Below are 14699 nucleotides of genomic sequence, written 5' to 3' on the forward strand. Positions count from 1 at the left end.
CACTGAGCTTGGTTCTGCTGGAGGTTGATTCTTCCTGTCCACTGTTACTGCATGCATGCTAGGTGCAAAGGATTGCTACAGAGTCAGAAACCTTACACAGCCAAATGTCTACTCTCCCTATTTGCTCATCCAGGAGAAGATTGAGATTGACTGAATGCAGCTAGCTGTTTATTTATCAGACTGAAAACTTTTATCCAGTCTAACTGTCTGTTCTTATTGAATTTTCTCAATAAAGTGACTTGAGTTGGCATTAAATCAACTGAACTGAATTCACTTTTAGCCACTAGGGGTGCTAAACCTGTTACTTCCAGGTTTATCCATCCTGAAAGCTACTGACAGATACAGCCGTAAAATCAAACAGTCTTTCTTAGTGTTTTAGAATCTGATAGCACATCACTTTGGACCAGCAGACTGAGAGGTCATGAAGTTACTGGTGAAGATTAAGCTCTCTAGATTAAATCCAACATCAGACAACCAAAAATATATGTCATCAGAGTGATGGGCCTGCAGGTGCTTAAAAAACATCAGCGCTCCAACTACAGGTTGCTCTAGTGCAGGCCAACAGGATTTACAAAGATGCTTAATGTTAAAAGATTTTCAGGAAATAACTAAGTGAAAGCTTTATCTCTGATTTAAGCCTGTTTTGTGGTTTATCTCTGTTTAGTTGGCCAACATAAACTTTTAGCTCTAGTGCTCAAGCTGCCATAAAGCAGTGCTCTAGGTCACATGATGCATTCAGTGACGGAGCTGACTCTCTAAAGTTACATATGACATTTTTAGGAATGCAGCATTGATACGCACCAAGTTTGGAGTAATAACCTAAAAAAATATTTATTATACCTAAAATTCAGCTGAGAGTTGGAACAAAGGTTACACAGCTTTCACAGGCAAGGGTTTGTAAATGTAAGTATCTAGACCTTTTATTATTTGGCCCAATGAACTATATTACGGTCACCAATGAGTCGCTTTTAGACATAAATCCCAGTAATTTACTGGGACAACGTACCCATGTCGAACAACGCGACACATTAAAACTGGACACATAATTCTTATTTGTGCAATTAGAAATAATCCAGGAAGCTAATTTATGTGTCTTATTGGGGATTCAGCTCAAATCGTTTGGCACCTGATCAAAATAGGAAACTCTTAACAGGTCTATTGGTGCAAATTTCTGATTTACTCTGTTATTCCCATTTGTTGGAACTTTGACTCAATAAAGTGTGACAGAAAAGCTTGAAATCTGATTTAAATCAGGCAATAAAAAACATGACAGCGTTGAGAAGAGATTTCTCCAGCCTCTCTTTTTCATACTATTCACCTTTGCACATTTATTAGTAGCCATACATTTGTAGTCAGACAACTGTGCATGCAGACTAATGTCTGAGGGGATTTTATGCTAAAAACCCCAACAAATAACAGATCCAAAATATGCCCAGGGAGAACAGAAATGCTCATGTCTTCTTACTGCAAAGCAGCAGTGCAAACATTACAGTATCTCTGCAGCAACATCTGATTTTAATTAACTGGATTACATATTTACAGATAAGTCAGGGAAAAATGCTGCAACCTTTCAAAAACTGTCAGAACCATCTTGTATTTTGATGATCTAAGTGAATGAATGCTAAAACAAAAGAGGAATGCATACGCGTGAGCTGGCTAAAATAGAAAAAGCGCAGTGGTTGGTTTGTAGAAAGAAACACTGCAAGAAAAAAAAAATTGATGTGAAGGAAGTCGGAAAGTAGAAAAGGGCAGAAAATAGGAGGGATTGAAAGCCAGCCTGCAGCGCAGACAGACTAACAATTGAGCTGGAAGGTCACTGAGTTCCTGCAGAACAGAGCACAGGAGAAAAAAAATGAGGAAGAGGCAAAAAAAAAAAAAAAATGGGGGGTTTGATAAACAAAACCGTCTTTTTGGATTTCAGACCACCTCCAGCTCCACAGTCTAAAAAACCTCAGAGACACATTAAATAAGGGAGCTAAGGTGAGGTTAAAAAGGTTAAAACAGAGGTTAGGGTGTCAGTCATATCTGAACGGATTGTTCTAATTTGTTCACAAACAAAACGGCTAAATTAGAAACTGTGTTTCATTTCTAAGAAAAGCGATTATTCAACAAATGGACCACGTGGATGTCAGATGGGCTCGCTAGACCATTTGGAACACCAGGTGGTCACCGATTCATCAAAGAACACCGCAAAGCAATGTTTTGTTTTCATTAACAGCCGGGATTAAGACCATTAATGGGATTCTTAGTCTGCTGCCAAACTAACAACAGTTTTATCGTCTCGAGCAGCTGATTCTGATGAGCAACACCGGTTGGCGTGTAAGCCCCACAGCTGCAGATGTTCAGGCTTCAAAGTGAGTACAAACAACGTTATCCCAGATGAAGACAATCTTCTGGTGATTCTGTTTAAACCTTCCTCCTCACGTTTAATAGCTTTTTGTTTGGAAATGAAACACTCACATGGATGTGCTTGAAAAAACTCATTTCAACTGACCTTACACTCTCCGTTCACACAAACGTCCACGGAGTCATCCCGACACGGTGTGCCGTCCACCACTGCGGGAGCTCGCTCTGTGTAGAAGTTGTAACCTTCTGCAAGGCAGTTGAGAGAACAGGGCTTCACCCCACCTGGACAAACACAAAAACCACAAAACCAGCACGTAAAGTGTTAATATACGTACAATACCCACATTAAGACAGGAAAGGACAAACATATGGAAGGTTGTTTGTTGTTTTAGGAGGATTTTCTGCGGTTTCTCTGATACAACACACCACTAGTTCTACGTGAATCATAATAATAAAGATCACAGTTAAATGGTTTCACTTGTGTATCCATCAGCAACAACTAATGGTGTCCATCAGGGGTCTGTTACAGAACCACTACATTTCAACCCCTGTATCAGAATCATATTGGCCAATGTGTTAACAGTAATCATCAGAGTTGCAATTTTTGTTTTTCTCGTTTTGAGTGACAAAAAACTGCCAATGCCTCAGCTTGGACGTTTGTGCAGAATCAGACCCTCTCTGGTCGTTAGAGGCTCGGGATTCTCTACGCTTCAGGCCAGGGATATTCAAAGTTTTCCAGGCTAAGGACCCCCAAACTGATGGCAAGATGGAGCAGGGACCCATCTAATTATATATATATATATATATGGTATGAAATTGTGTTCTATCAAACTGGTCCTATAGTCACTCTATTACAGATGGAGTCATAATATGAAAGTAATTTCTCCCTGGGATTATTAAAGTATTTCTGATTCCTGGTTGATGGGACAGGTGTTGTGAATGAAATGGTGTCCAGCTTGAAAGAGCTCCTGTGTGTCGCTGAATGTGTGCATTGATGGCTGAAAGACATCTTCTGCCTCCATTTATCTGTTTACTACAGTGTGTTAAATTCATGTTAATGTGGATTTAAAGACATTTCAATTAGTGGAAAAAATGCAGGGAGAATATAAAAAAATGCGTAATCAAGCAAAGCTTTCGCAACCCCCATGCATTACCTCCTGTTGAAGGCCTCCCCTTTAGGCAATGAGTTACCATCTTTGAAAACAACACTTTGTAACCTCTGACCGAAGCATCAACTTAGAAGTATATTCAATCATTTTTCAGTCAGTATTCAACACTTGGGGCTACCTAGGCTCTGTGTGGGCTGATCCATCTGAGGGGATAGATCAACACTTACTGGGTCAAATATAAAGTTTGGTTCAGAGGGAATTATAGCATAGGGCTGCTTTTCTTAAGCTTGGGGTCATTGTGTTTGTTGATGCCAAAATTCAGCTCAAGCTAAACTACCTGTGATATTCTCTCTAACTTGGCAGTAGAAAACTCCAGAGGATCTTATGATTAACATTCAAGCCTGACAGTTAAGTTGGTCAAAAGAGGCTGTGATACTCGTTATAGCAGGAAGGATTGGATGGCTTGAAGTTGAAGTTTAACTCCTCCCTGCCAGTAGGTGGAGCACAACTGCTCTTGTTCCAACCTTCAATTATACAGTTTGCAAGGCCTGCCAACATTAACCATATCTTACCATAACAGATTTATTTATGAAGCACTTGAAACCCCAAAGTGCCAGGACAAAAGTGCTATACGTAATTATAAGATACATTTCTCTAAGCCACTTCTACACCAAAGCCTGACCGATGTTTACCCTTTTTTTGCTGCTTTTTGTTATGTTAGTTTGAATCTTGACAAATCAAACGTGAAGAAGAAGCCATTTCTCATCTCTACCATGCAGCTCTTGGCATTTCACAACCCCTTAGCTCTGTATCATCTGACTTCAAGTGGCTCAACCATATTGGTGCAAAATCGTTATGTACTGACGTTGGCTTTCTAACCAGAAGTAAATATTTATATTTTTTGGACCAGTCAAAAATTTACAAAACACTTGTTTATGCAATTTTTGAAAATACTTTTATTCTGCACCACTCTAAAAGGTCCTTTTTAGTATTGTAACTAATGAATATTTGGTAAATCGACTGATCTGTTGACTTTTTTTTGTTGATTAATTGATTAACACAGGGCGACAGTGGCGTCGGATGTAGGAGTTTGCCCTGAAATCGAAGGATTGACGGTTCAAGCCCCGGCTCTGATTTTCATTGTCGTTGTGTCCTCGGGCAAGACACTTCACCTGCATTGTCTACTGATGGTGGTCAGAGGGCCCGGTGGCGCCAGTGTACGGCAGCCCCGCTTCTGTCAGTGAGCCCCAGGGCAGCTGTGGCTACAATGTAGCTTGCCACCATCAGTGTGTGAGTGAATGGGTTAAAGAATGTAGTGTAAAGCGCTTTGGTCAAGTTACCTGACTTGAAAAAAGGCGCTATATAAGTACATGCCATTTACCATAACACTTGTATAGAGAAAAGGTTCTTTATAGAAATGTATTTTCAGAATTTAAACCAGGTGAAACTAAAACTATTTCACTTTAGGCATTCTGGATAGAGCATATTGATGGACAAAAAAAAAGTTTTTATCCAAAATGGAAAATGTTTAAATGTTTTTCCAACAATGTTGGTATAATCACTGCTCCAAGTGGGTTGCTATGTTGGCTAAAGGCATATCTTAGAGTCTCTATGCTTCAATGGCTATTAATCAGTAACTAAATTAATTGACAATTATATTAATAGTTTATTATTTCAAATTATTCCGATTAATTGTCCTAATCGTTTAGATAAGAAAGTTGTAGCTGTGTAACTTTAACGTCCCACTGAGTGTTGGTCCTTTCAGAAGAAACAGAAGCCCTGTAGGTGTGTGTGTGTATCCTGGCTTGAAGTTTCCTGTAAAACAAGTTCTTGATTCCTTTCTTATAACCACTGTGTTTCTGTGTTTAGGGTTGCTGTTAATAAACAGATTTAACACCTTGGTGCACAGAGGAGCTCATGAGATTTGAGTGAGTCTTGCACTGTGCCCTAGTCCCATCATGACCTTATTCACCAGAACACCACTACCGTGCTTTACATTTGGTTTGAGGCATTTCTAATGGTTTGTGGCAGAGCTCCTGCTAACACCTCCCAACAATCCGAAGCTGTTCACTGTTTTTCTAAAACCATCTTTCCCATTCAGGACAGAGGTTTTATGGCTACAAGAACTGAGTGTCATTGCTGGTGTTTTAGTGTTGGTTTGGCATTAACACATAACTGTATGTTCCACTCCAGCATATAGCCAAAAACTCCTGGCTTTATATTAGTGTACACACTGATGATAATCAGTTAAACAGGACAATTAATTGCAAGTTTCTGGCAGCTTCTTTTGGACAAACTTTATTTTAACCCAAAGCTTTAGTATTTAGTATCTTGGAGATGTACAGGGGTGTTCTTAGTAGCCAATAAAAATGAAAAAATGACAACAAATCAACCATCATGTTTAAACACTGGCGCATTCAACGCAGCACTGCTACAAATCTTCATTCATGTGTGAAACAACAGCTTCTTTTTAGAGCTGCTGCTGACATCGTCCATGTTTGTTTGTGCTGGCATGCAGCAGTCGAACTAGCAGACAATAAATTGGTCTGACCTTAGGAAAACTACAACTCCCATGGTGCTGAGTTTTTGGCAGGGCAGTCGTAGCTCTCAGGTGTGGCGTCTGAAGTGTCAAGGTGGAATCTGAAGGCTGCTAGCCTGAAATCATTGACACGCAACAGCTTGTTTGATGGAAAAAAGAGAGGTTTTTTTTGCTTTAATAATTGAGCTGTCCTTGGCTGCCTGGGCTGTAATAAACTGCATGTTTCTGTTTTGCATCTCAGGATAGAAGTGAGAAGAAGAAATGGCATGATGCTAGACTGAATAAATTAAGAACTGGAAAGGACGGAAAAACTAGAGGAGAAAGTGGGCGACGTAAAAGAAGGAAGTCCCAGCAGAGAAGAGCCTGAGAGGGGTTATTTGACTTTAACAAGGAAAAGAGGATTTTGGCCCTTTCCCCATTCTAACAGCTATGAGGGATTTTTTTTCTTGAAAACTCAGCTGACTTGATGAAAAGACCATTTGTTGGAAATATTTTAACGTACATCTCTGCAAGCCAATATGTTTGAAATTAAACCAGCCATGTCATTCAAACTATCTTTCACATCCAGTTTTCATTGTCCGGCGTTCAGCGGGAATGAGAAATTCCCGCGGAGAAACTCTGGGATGTGAGGAATCTCTGCAGCCGGCATCTGCAGACCAGACAGGACGGGTAATGGGTCGCTTCACTCCAGCACATACAGAACAAGCAGCTTGGATTCAATTTATTTAAAAAGCACAAAACTAAAAGCAAAAAACAAAAAACAAAAGCACATGTCTTTAAAGGTTTAGAGAATAAATGCATCCAGTTTAAATGAAAGTGCAAGATGCACAGGTTTTTATTGGTTGTCTAATCCATTCTGCAGACCAGGAAGGGCCTCAAAAGTCTTTGAACCTCGTAAAGTGAAAACAATCTAACTAAATTATGAGTGATAATTTATAACCACCAGGAAGAAACATGGAATCTGTCCTCTAGGATGATTTTCTTTTCAACTGTCTCTTTTAATTTGAATTAAAGAATAATAAATCAGTTTTTTACACAAAACTGTTACATCTAATAGCTGATATTATGGCTTTAACAAACTTGCTTAGAGCAGGGATTCCCAAACATTTCAGCCTAATAAAAATAACACACAGCCTGGCAAACCACTGTATAGTTATTGAGTCATTTTATCTTTTTTGTGAAATGTAACAATCTTGTTCATCATATGTAAATGTAATATTAATTATCTAAAGGGAGAGTGTGTACCAAACATATGAGCAGAAATCCAGTATTGATTTTATAAATAAATCTATATTTAATACAATAAGATCACAATAAAAGCGTCCGTAAAGTTTAGAACTAGTATTTTTTTAAATCCATAGAGGGAGGTGAAAGACGCCGTGGTGCGTCCCCGTTTTTGATCAGGGTAGCTGAAACCTGTATCTGAAAATGTGTTGTCAGTGGGGGAGGAGTTAAAAACAACCAGAAACAACCATAGATTATTCTACCTTCTACTTTCTGTTGCAGTGGAGAGGAGAACCGTTAGTACTAGAAACAAACCATAAAAATAAAAGAAGTAATAACAGGGAGCAAATGACATCGGCGAAGCCTTTACCAGGTAGGGAAAATGAAAGAGAGAAAACAGACGCAAATGTTTCAGGCTTTCTGCTAAAGTATGCTCAGGTGCTTGCTGGGAGGCACCAGCGCATTGCTTTAGATTGATTAATTTAGTAAAGCACTAGATGGAGGTAAATCTTACACACTGAAGGTTAGATACCCATCCATTCATCCATTGTCTGTCACTTTATTTCTAGCTGTCTACGGGCGAGAGGCGGAGTCCACCCTGGACAGGTCGCCAGTCCAACACAGAGACAAACAACCATTCACACACACTCACACCTAAGGAGAATTTAGAGAAACCAAATAACCGTCATGTTTTTGGACAATGGGAGGAAGCCAGAGTACCCGGTGAGAACCCATGCATGCTCAGGGAGAACATGCAAACTCCATGTACTGTAGAAAGAAAAAAAGGCAGAGAATTGAACTCAGAACCTTGTTGCTGCAATGCAGCAGTGCTACCCACTGCGTCACTGAGCAGCCTCCTCAGGTCAAATATGATATTTTTTATCGAAATGCTGTTTAATATAAAAATGTTGATAAATGAGCTGTATTTATAGAGTGCCTTTTCAAGTCAGGGGATTCTAAACTGTCTAAACTGGACACTATATTGACCGATAGCGGTGAGCTACATTGCAGCCATAGCTGCCCCGGTGCACACTGACAGAAGCGAAGCTGCCTCTGACCTCCATTAGTAAGCAATGCTGGGGATGCATCCTGCTGTTGGATGGACAAACTGAGACAAACAGAGCTGGAGTTCAAACCGCTGGCCCTTAGGTTGCAGGACAAACTCAAGCTTCCTCTGCCACTGTCACCATAAATCAAGCATTAGATAAGCACAAGTTACATCTATTTATTTCATGAACCCTTTAGTTATTAACTAAAAACACTGTTCCAACTCCTCTGCCCCTCACTGAGTTTTAATTATTACTGTTTAGAGCCTTTGTTTTAAGAGTCATGTTTTATTTAAATCCTGCTACATTTACATGCAACTAAGCCTTGCAAAACGTTTTTAGAGCGATACAGAAGGCCAAAAACACATCAAGTCCATCCCTCGTTAAACAAGACAGTTTTCCAACAATAAAAAGTTACTAGGGTTTGATGTGCGTACAGTACATCATTAACCACTTCTCTATCCAATTCTTATGTTACCTTTGAGCAAACTTTTAAAACTTAGGAAAAAAGTAAATGTGAATTAGACGTGTTTCCAGCAGGTACAGCAAACCGAAGTAACAACTAATGCAAAATATGTGTTTTTGTTCCAGTATTAATGCAAGCAAAGAGCATGTTTCTGTCAATGGAAATTAAAAAAAAAAAAAAAGCAACCCAGAGAGTCATTTTTAAAATCTTTTTTAATGAAAATATCTTTTGAGATTAACTTTGCTGGTTTTTTTCAGATTTTATTTTCTCCAATAATTTTTTTAAAGTTTTTTTTTTACTTTCTATCTTCACAACTTTTCAGATTGAGGTTTACAAATTGCTTTCTTTTTAAATTACGTTTTAAAGATCACATTTCCTCACACAAGTTAAGTGGTTCATGTTGTCATTCAGTTCAAATCCAAAGTGCTCGCAGATGTCACTTTCAGTTTAGAACAAATTCCTTCTGTTTTCCAAATCTCAGCTAGCACTTCTCTGGCTTGCTACCCCTGAGTAAAGGGGCTCTCAGGCTACATAGTGAGGTACGTAGGGAAACCATGTGTCTAGCAAGTACCTGATCCAAGAGTTCAATACTCACTTCGCTAAGGAAACAGAAAGGGGGCTGTGAGCAGAACATGTATGCCTTGTGTGCGGGACTCCTGTAGAGCAGAGGTCACAGATTAGTGGATCCGGACCCACCTGCTGGCTAATCCAGACCCAACCTGATTTAAAACATTTATAAATTACTGCCTCTTGTCTGATGACAGTGTCTAACTTCACTTGCAACGCTTCTCCTGTTTGTACGGTAAAGCCATTTGTAGCCTCCAGCACCAGGCTGCATGTGATAAAAATTAGCCTATAAGCTGCTGTCAGTCTGGGTTGCTGCTGCTGCTACTTTTAGACCCAGCAGGCAAACCTGTGGCAAGCCGGGCGATGGGAAAGAAGGAGAAGATAATGAGAAAAAGAGAGCAGAGAAAGTTTGGACTGCTGGATCAACTGCAGTGAACTGGTCATTTTAAGCAAACTTTTGAAAGTTTGGCAAAAGTAAATGCGAATTTGCAGTGTTTCCTTTTGGTCTGAAAAAATTTAACCGCAAAAGCGTCCTATGTCATCGCCTATATTGCATTGTTATGAATAGCTGTAGTGAACAGGGAGTAGAGGCTTCAATCTAGCACTGACCACAGGTCAGTAATGGAGGAATGTTTTAATGAATGATCAGGGAAGCTGCTCTTACAGTAGGTTAACATGTCTGCGAGTAATGGCAATGCTGCTTTCAGCCTTGTTTATACACATAACAGGAACATCATGGAAAACACAGACATCAGAAACAGCTGACGTGTGAGTACAAATTCACTGCATCAGAACTGATTTTTTAAAAATTATTTCCATCTCACATTTTGTGCATCAACCTTTTTTTTTTTTTTTTACAAAAGCCAAAAACCACTTCAGGCAAACATAAAATATTTGAATTTATATAAAATATTAAATATTGTCATTTCCATAAACCTTTTTTGATGCAATATTTCAAAATGAAAAAGCTGCTCATTTGAAAAAGCTGATGGAAACATAAATTGCTTCGATGCGATCAGCTGGTTTTCCTTAGAGATAAAACTTTAAACCAATCTGACTAGATTTTCTAATTCTGTTGGTTAAGTTCCTGAAGATGACGTCTTGTAAATTGGTGCAAGTTTTTTTTTTTTTACAGCCATCTTAGAAAGTTACCAGCCTTGGCGTCATCATAGATAGCAACTTTAAATTTGATAAAAAGATCAATGGCATTTTAAAATCAGGTTTTTATCACCTTGGTCTTTTACCCGTTTTTTAAGCCATTTTTATCTTTTAAACTTTTCGAGCAAGTCGTGCATTCATTTGTTTCAAGTCCTCTGGACTACTGCAATGCACTTTATTCGGGTATCAGCCACAAAGCACTTTCGCGCTGATTTATACTCAGAAACCAGGTCATCTGTGTCTGTCGCAGTGAACGCAAACGTGCCCCCGCCCCCTCCGCAGACACTCTGCTGCACCTCTCCAAAGTTGTAGGTGTTCACAGACAGTGCTGCAGACAGGAGGCCCCTGATTGGTCAAATCTACATCCGCTCTACACTATGCGTATTTCCTCTTTGGTACCATACCGGCTTGTTTTGTTTGTATGACCGCAATTACGGAATACAACTCGCCACGATGGACCAGCTAGATAAGCGAGGTGCACAAGAATGCTGGGACCCTTTTTTCACCTGGATCTCCACTCTTTTTCGCCCTCATGTCCTTCTGTTGTCACTCAATCTGGCCCCCACCTCCTCACCGCCTCGGCCATATCTATACTCACAGCTAGTTCCTGATTGTTGCTTTTTTGCGATTGCTTTGTGGCGTGGCGCATCTGCGACAAGCTCAATGCGACACGCCGCTGCGGGGAATATAACCAGCCCTTTAGTCCAGAACGCTGGGCCACGACTTTTAACGGGCACCAAAGAACGTGAACACATCACCCCAATGCACTGGCTCAGTTAAGTTTATAATTGGTTTTAACATATTGTTTTTTTATTTTCAAAGCATTGAATGGACTGGCACCCAGTACATAGCAGACCTCATCCCAATATACCATCCCCTGCTCGCTTTGAGGTCTGAGGGCCAGCTTCAGCTTGTGACTCTTAGGACAAATCGGAAAACCAGAGGGGACAGAGCCTTCTCCGTTGTTGGCCCTAAGCTATGGAATGCTTTGCCCCTTGATGTACGTATGGCCCCCACTGTGGAATGTCACTTTTATTCTCTGGCTTTTACCATTTTGTAAGTTGTGTGGTCCCCTGTGGCTTTGTATTTATTTTACTGTGTTTATTGTATTAAACAGTTTTATTTATGTTTATTGTTTTATATTAACCTTGTTGCAAGTGCAGCACTTTGGAAACCTTTTGTTGTTTAAATGTGTTATATAAATAAAGTGGACTGGATTGGATAGATTTAGTCTCAGTTTTTGTCTTTAAGACGAAACCAATTATTAGTTTTAGTCATATTTTAGTCATTACTATATGTGACAGTTTTAGTCAGTTTTAGTGGACTAAAACTCAAAAAGGTTTTAGTCGGTTTTACGTTTCAATTTTTAAAAGTTAAAGTTTACAATTTTGAATAACATCAATATTCCTTACCAGACTGACAGCTCTTGCCTAGATACTACATTTATCAGATTTAACAGGTTGCAGTGAAATATTTGCTTTGGATATAATTTAGGGATTCCTTTTGGTGGAAATTAAAGTAGGTTTTGCATCACCTCTTGTGAGCTGGAAGAAATAAAATATTGATAGTTAGAAAAAAGGATTTTTTACGCTTGGCAGAGGATGATCAGCCACATATAGTTTATTAAGTAGCGAGAGCAGGAAGAGCCATACAGCTAAGAGCGAACCATCACTGTGGAATGTAAAGCCCTGCTCGGAGCTAATAGCGCACAAAGATGCATTTCTGCACAAGCACAGCTGGAAGAGCAATTAAATTCAGTTTATTTGAATAGCGCCAATTCACAACAAATTTTATCTCAAGGCACTTTAAAGTTCACCAGATCATCCAGTCAAATTGATTCAAAGTTTTCTATCTAATCCCTCAAATTAAGCAGGCTTGTAGTGACAGTGGAGAGAAAAAACTCCCTATTAACAGGAAGAAACCTCCAGCAGAACCAGGCTCAGAGGGCCATCAGATCAGAGCAGCCATCACCCTAAGCCAAGAGCAGAGTTCGTCAGTCTTAAAAATAAGCTTGAAAATAATCTTGAAAATAATACAGAAGATTCCGGATTATTTTCATCCCTGCTGCTGCTGCGACGGTCCACCTGTAGTCATGTAGAATGTGCACCTCTGCACGCCAGGTGGGCGGCATGACCAAACAGGACGCAGCATGGCTGATAATGCTTAGTAGATTACAGCAGAATGATGCATTTTAAACCGGTGACAGACCACCCAATAACATTTTTTTTCTCGTCCTGTCAACGAACTGACACCCATGACTCATCATGTCTTCGCCATCAAAGATTCATGTTAACTTGTCAGTTCTCATTATCCTCATGAAAAAAAGGAGAATCAACTGAATAATTTCATCATTGTTGATGAAAACAACACTGATTGGTGCTAAATAAATAAACTGAGCAGAGTTGAGTGGAAACAGATCCATCGGAGGGAAACTTTGTGTCCTCTTGTCTCATTAGTAAAAAGAGACACAAGGAAATCAAACAATTTTCATTTATATGAATCATTATAAGTGTAGAGAGAGGCAGTGGGCATCCACTGCTACAATGATTGATAAATACAAAATCCCACTAAGCTTTAGCAGAAACCAAACAAATACATCCTCACCTCCTCTGTACGGTTTCCAGGTGTAAAATTTCCCCCTGAAAGGAGTGCTATCAAACTCAGAGCACTGGATCTCTCTGAAGTCCCTGGAGCCTGCAGGACACTCCTGTATTTTATAAAAATAGGCATATTATTTAAAATAACTATAAGCATTCAAACAGTGTATGCAAGTAAATCATATTTCAATGAATGTGAGTACTATAGACGAACGTGTAAGGACACATTTATAGCAGTGATGATAAACACTGAGCCAAACTTACATCAATATTACAGGACCTGAAGCGTTTTCTTTCTCCCAGACAGTATTTTCCACCAATGGTTGGCCTACGGTCAAAGAAGCACACAGCTGGATCAGTCCGTCCCATATGAGCTGAGTTTGACTCCATCAATCATCCATTACATCAGCACAGATTCAAAGCTCAGCGTTTTCTTGCCCTTATTTTCGTTTTTTCAGGTGCATTGATTAGACTTTACTTTAGCTACAGTGTATGCCAACAAGGGAATATTTCTAAATGCTAAAAACTCATCAGTTTGTTTTGCAACTGGCTGCTTTTCCTGCGTTTTCGACATATTTTGGCAAAGTAAACCCAGAGCAAATGTGGAAAACAATGGTCTTAAACGAAACAGGAGAAAATTGTTGGCCTTGGATTTGGGTCAGGACTTTCTTACTTTAATCATTTCAAGATGAGCTGTCCAGTGACAATGATTTAAAAGATTAGACGTTCTGCATGGATTTGGACTCTACTGCTGCAAGTATGAAGGGTCTTTTATTGAAGAAACAATACTCAGGGGTTTGTTTCAACACTACTGGGGAAACATAAACAATGAAAGAGTTTAAAAGGCTGATAAACAACACTCAATGCAGGGGAACCTCTGTCAGGCCTCTCAGTCTAAAACCGATAGCCTCTCTAAAGAGTAGTTTCATTATGTTCTTGTTCTTTGACGGAGCCCAAAATGCACAGCAAAGAGTTGTAAATGAATAGAGGATTAATGACGATACCATACAAATAATGCAGCTTTGAGGATTGCAGATATTGATCCGGTATGATATTAGCATGACTCTTACCTGCTTTTATTATTTATTTGACACTGTAGAATATTACATAAGGTTTGATCAAGTAATATTACTAAAACAGGGAACAAAAGTCAACAACAAAATGTATGAAAACATGTCTCGGGTGGATGAGCTTGTCTTCTTTACTTCCTGGTTTGTTTTTTGTTTTTATTTTACATGTTCATGTTTCTCTAAATTGCATGGGCAACGTTTTAGTCTTGAGATAAAGATTTCCTTCCAGAATTTCTTCTTTCAATTCAGTTTATTTCTATAGCGCCAATTCACAGTACACGTCATCTCAAGGCACTTTACAGTTCACCAGATCATACAGTCAAATTGATTTAAAGTTTTATATCTAAGGAAAACCAGTTGATTGCATTGACTCATCGACCCGAAGGCAATCTCTCACACTAAGCATGCTTGTAGCGACAGTGGAGAGGAAAAACCCCCTTTTAATGGGGGAGAAACCTCCAGCAGAAACAGAACTTATGCTCAACCCTCCTGCAGCTCACTGAAGTTATCTTATTCATGTATTATTACAGTTACTCTGTAGTCTTAAAAACTTCAAAATCAAATCTCTAATTTGCCA

General features: G+C 39.3%; 1 protein-coding gene across 5 annotated transcripts in view; it reads right to left on the reverse strand.

The window, feature by feature from the left end:
• Positions 1-14699, reverse strand: part of LOC107097729 (A disintegrin and metalloproteinase with thrombospondin motifs 10-like) — an 88682-nt gene that overhangs the window by 26249 nt on the left and 47734 nt on the right. For all 5 annotated transcript variants that reach the window (XM_015394996.1, XM_015394995.1, XM_015394993.1 and 2 more), the window contains 3 exons: positions 13317-13380; positions 13060-13162; positions 2495-2628 (listed from right to left, as the gene is read on the reverse strand). In XM_015394996.1, coding sequence (XP_015250482.1) covers positions 2495-2628; positions 13060-13162; positions 13317-13380 — 301 coding nt within the window. The remainder of the gene's footprint in view (positions 1-2494; positions 2629-13059; positions 13163-13316; positions 13381-14699) is intronic.

This window comes from Cyprinodon variegatus, unplaced genomic scaffold (assembly GCF_000732505.1).
Source record: "Cyprinodon variegatus isolate N-32 unplaced genomic scaffold, C_variegatus-1.0 Scaffold717, whole genome shotgun sequence".
In the NCBI taxonomy this organism is placed as follows: domain Eukaryota; kingdom Metazoa; phylum Chordata; class Actinopteri; order Cyprinodontiformes; family Cyprinodontidae; genus Cyprinodon; species Cyprinodon variegatus.